The sequence below is a fragment of the Poecilia formosa genome, unplaced genomic scaffold (assembly GCF_000485575.1).
Source record: "Poecilia formosa unplaced genomic scaffold, Poecilia_formosa-5.1.2 Scaffold497, whole genome shotgun sequence".
NCBI classification, from domain to species: domain Eukaryota; kingdom Metazoa; phylum Chordata; class Actinopteri; order Cyprinodontiformes; family Poeciliidae; genus Poecilia; species Poecilia formosa.
Window position 1 is genome coordinate 15,574 of NW_006800436.1, and position 4,641 is coordinate 20,214.

The 4,641-nt window shown below is 45.9% G+C and overlaps 1 protein-coding gene across 2 annotated transcripts in view; it reads left to right on the forward strand.

The window, feature by feature from the left end:
- LOC103156754 (sodium channel protein type 5 subunit alpha-like) overlaps positions 1 to 4,641 on the forward strand; it is a 60,791-nt gene that overhangs the window by 8,986 nt on the left and 47,164 nt on the right. For both annotated transcript variants that reach the window (XM_016664565.1, XM_016664566.1), the window contains exon 7: positions 896 to 1,134. In XM_016664565.1, coding sequence (XP_016520051.1) covers positions 896 to 1,134 — 239 coding nt within the window. The remainder of the gene's footprint in view (positions 1 to 895; positions 1,135 to 4,641) is intronic.

Below are 4,641 nucleotides of genomic sequence, written 5' to 3' on the forward strand. Positions count from 1 at the left end.
CTGAACCGACCCAAACTGACCTGCACCAACCTGAACCGACCCAAACTGACCTGCACCAACCTGAACCGACCCAAACCGACCTGCACCAACCTGAACCGACCCAAACCGACCTGCACCAACCTGAACCGACCCAAACCGAACCGACCCGCCCAGACGTAACTCCTGGATCCTCTGTAGACCAAAGTATTCCAGAATCTACTGCCAGTCCGCAGTTAAAACTGTTTCCAAACCGATGGACTGACTCAGAACCGGCGTCATAAATAGCAAGAAGTCCAGAAAGACAGAGGAAACAGACCAGCATGAATTAAACAGAACACCAATAGTGACGAGTCCAGAGTCGACCTGAAGTGGTCGTATTAATGCAACATTATGTGAAACTGCAAGAAGAACCAAAAACATGTCAGAATCCATGAAGCTGCCCAGCGCGGCAGCAGACTGAGCTAAAACTGGGTTGTGTAAGAGAGTCTGGGTTTGTTGTGGCTCCCGCCGTCCTCAGGGGAACGCGCGCTTTGTTTGTCAGAAAGAGGAGAGCGGCGCACAGAAACTGAATGAAAGAGAGAAGGAGTGTGGCATCGTGGTCACCCTCATTTACCATGCAATCAGCTTCCTGTGTGTGTTTGTTGGGTGTGCTGAGTCACCGTCTGCCCCCCGGCGCTCGCTGCTCTTAGAGAACAGATCATTATACAGGAAAACACAAAAACCCACTGCTGTCCTCTCTGATTCATCTCCGCTCCCCGCCCTGCCGCCTTACTCCAGGATGAAATCCTTCCAGTCTGGAGTCAAAACAAACTTCTGACCCATAAACTACAAACTCCTCTGCTGCTGCGTGCAGAGAAATCTGTAAATGTTTGGACTGATTAGCAGATAAAAAGCTGCTGTGTCTTCATCTGGGCAGAGCTGGAGGAGTCCCATAAGAAGTGCCACCCCTGCTGGTACGTGTTCGCCCACCGATACCTGGTGTGGGAGTGCTCCCCCTCCTGGCTGCGGCTGAAACAGCTGGTGAAGATCATGGTGATGGACCCCTTCCTGGACCTGGCCATCACCGTCTGCATCGTCCTCAACACGCTCTTCATGGCCATGGAGCATTACCCAATGACGCCCGAGTTCAACGGGATGCTGAGCATCGGAAACCTGGTAGGATGGAGGGAGGGAGGGAGGGATGGGGGGATGAATGGATGTTTTGTAGGAGAAAGTGGTTCTGGTCCATGTTTCTGAATGGGATCCGTCTATTTTCTGGTCCATGTAGCTGAACTGGGTCGTTCTGTAGAGGATTTGCTGTAGGACTTTTTCACCAAACTAACTTTGAAGCCGTGGAGGAGGCGGTGATGTTGGTTGGAAGTGACAGAAGAAGAAGAAACCTGGTGTGAAACGAGCTGAAAGTCTCTCAGACCTTGGGATGAAAATAAATCCTGACCTGCTGCGTTTCCAGTTAAACCAGGAATGTTTGGAGGTGAGTCAGTGTATCGGAGCTGACAGAAGCGGGTCAGCTAGTGACTAGCCGCGCGGTTTGACCCCGCAGACGACCTTCGGGCCGCTTATCGGTGGAAGCGCTATGCTAATTGGTTCACCTGAGGTGTGAACGGCCCTGGGCCAGAGCGCTGCACACCTGGGCAGAGCCGGCCTCAGCTGGGCGGAAACCGAATGCTAACGAGGTTTAAAAGTAGAAACAACCTGCAGCTGTGTGGCTCAACCTGTGGAGCCGGGGCCTGACATGGTACGCTGCTGCTTCAGAGACGGGATCCTTCTTCATGTTCCAGTTCAAACTGACGACGTTAGCGACGATTCCACCTGAAGTTACTGGAAATAACTGATGAAAATATACAAACAAGCTGTCTGAATCGTCCATGTTGGATGTTCATGTTGTTTCATTATTCAAACCTAAAACATGAAAAAATAAAAATCATCCAGTCATGCAGCTCCATCAGGAAATAAAAGTATTTCTTAAATTATTTTTTATGAATTAGCAAACAAACTAAAAATGATAATTTGTTCTGCTGTCAGCTGTGGTGGGCACAGTACCGCTAATGCGCTAATAGCAGAGCTAATGTTTAGCGCTTCAGCGATTATGCTAACTTTTAAAATGCTTAGCGCACTTCGCAATAATAAAATAAATCTTTACAGATAAATTCTGAAGCATAATTTATTTGGATGTTTTGTAAACTTTCATCCAAATAAAGTTCAACATCTGTGTTGAAGTTTTAAGAAATTTATATTCATGCTCTTATTTTGAAGTCCATTTCCTCTCCACATAAACTCTCTTTATTTAAAACAAGAAAAAATAAACAAAGTTAAAATCTCTGCAGAGTTTAGGAAACTTCCCCATGTTTACGTTTGTGATGGTAGCAGAACCTGATGGTTGCTAAGCGACTCTCAGGTCGTTCAGGTGATCTTCTCGTCGGTGCTGATTCCTCCATGTAGCTCGGTGTTGGTTAGCGTTAGCGCCGGCGGCCCTCAGGCCCCTTCCTGTTATCGGTGGATTATGTAACGCTGCTGTCGCCCCACTTCCTGTTTGATGCGGCCGCCGTCTTCTGCAGCGTAAACACTTTGAGTTGTTGTGCGGCTGAGAAAGGTTGAAGTCTGAAGTTCCTTAGCGGATCAAACCTCTAATCCCGGCAGATGTTTGCTTAGCATTTCGGTGGCCTTTCTGTGGGCTGCGCGCCTCTGAGGGTTATGTAAGCTGGATCATGTCAGGACGCCTCCCTGCTGACACAATCAATGTCAGCTAATGCGCTCGCTGTTTGCTTTTCAGCGGCGCGCTCCGCGTTTCAATATTTCCATCCGAGCAAACACCTCCAACATTCAGAGGAGGCTTTTATCCGCAGAGCAGCAGCCGACCTGCGCTGAGCGCCGCTAACCTTTAATGTCTCTGTTCCGGGGAAGGCTTTGTTTCCTGACATCCTGATTTATGTTTGGAGGCCGAGCTGATTCTGTTTTCACCAGAGATCTTCCACTTATTTCATTTCCAGCAGCGCCGGTCCAGCAGCGCCTTCAGATGACAGAGCAGCTGCTCCGACTCGTTTCCTGGAAGCTTCGTCTTGGTTTGGGAGACGAGAAAGTCTGAAAAGTTTGGAGGAAAGTGTTGATGCTGCTAAGCCTCTTAAGGTCAGAGGTCAGGGTGAGCTGCTCCCTGTGGTTGGAGGCTCCATGTGGAGTTTAACCAGCGTCAGTGATTCTGGTGGAGATTCAGTCTGGCCGTTCAGTTTGAGGAACATTTTATCTGAACGGAGCAAAATGGAGCCGAGATGTAAAACAAATCATTTTATCTGCAGAACAAAAACTTAATTATTTATTTAATAGAAAATTAAAACAAGAAATTCAAGCAGTTTCTAAAAATCAAAGCAAATTTTAGGGAACAAAAAAACAAAAACACTCCAAACATTCAGAATAAATCCATCATGAAGGAAAATGAAAGTTTTAGAGGATTTCTGATGAAACAGGTTGAACTCTTCCTCCTCCTCTTCCTCACCGTCCTTCTCTCCTTTAAGCTTTACAGTGTTTTGTCCTCAGGATTATAAACACTGTATCCATTCAGATTCAGTACATGGAGTATTATTCACTTGTCAGAAATGTCTTTTCAAAATAAAAGCCTTTAGGCTAATATTAAACAGTTTTTATTAGAGCTGAAATCAGGAAATTATCATCATTAACAGAAATAAAAGCTTTAAAACGTCAATCTGTGTTTAATTAATCTATATGAGTTACAGAAATACATAATCATTTTATTAATATTTAAATTGATTGAATATGAATCAAGAAAACTAAACAAACCAGAAGAGAATGACTGACTGTGTTTGTCTGGATGTGGAAATAAAAATTCAGCATTAATAAATAAAAACAGCAGCTGGATGAATATTCTGTATATTTTTATTCTGTATATTCAGATTTCATCTCTTTGACTGATTTTCTGCTAAATGTTGTGTCCACCGTGCTGGACTTCCTGTCTGATGTAGATGTAGTTTGTTAGACAGAAACCTGTTCAGCTGTGATGATGTCACAGTGATGATGTCACAGTGATGATGTCACAGTGATGATGTCACAGTGATGATGTCATATTAAAGCTTCTCTGCACATCCTGAAACTGAAGCTGTTTGTGAAACGTTTCAGTCTAACTGGGGTCAGCTGGCTGCTGGACGTCTGTCCTCTGCTGGACGTCTGTCCTCTGCTGGACGTCCGTCCTCTGCTGGACGTCTGTCCTCTGCTGGACGTCCGTCCTCTGCTGGACGTCCGTCCTCTGCTGGACGCCTGTCCTCTGCTGGACGCCTGTCTTTGCTCAGAGGCACTGAGGCAGAGCAGGAAGTTTAACGATAAAACAGGAAATGTTGGTTTAATGTCCCTCAGATTAAATCAGAGACGATTTAATGGAGTTAAAACAAGAAGGACGAAACCTCAGAACATTCTGCTTAATGATCGTCTGCTGCAGCCTGCAGCCGCCTGCGTGAGTGTGTGTGTGTGTGTGTGTGTGTTGTAGTGCTGCTTACTCATTACATCTGCCTGGTTGTGACAAAAATAATCACGCGTCTTCCTCACATAGTCATCCTCTCTCTGCTGATGTTACTGTTATTAGTGAGTGCTGATGTCAACATCCCTGTTCAAGAGCCTACGGCACACACACACACACACACACACACACACACACACACA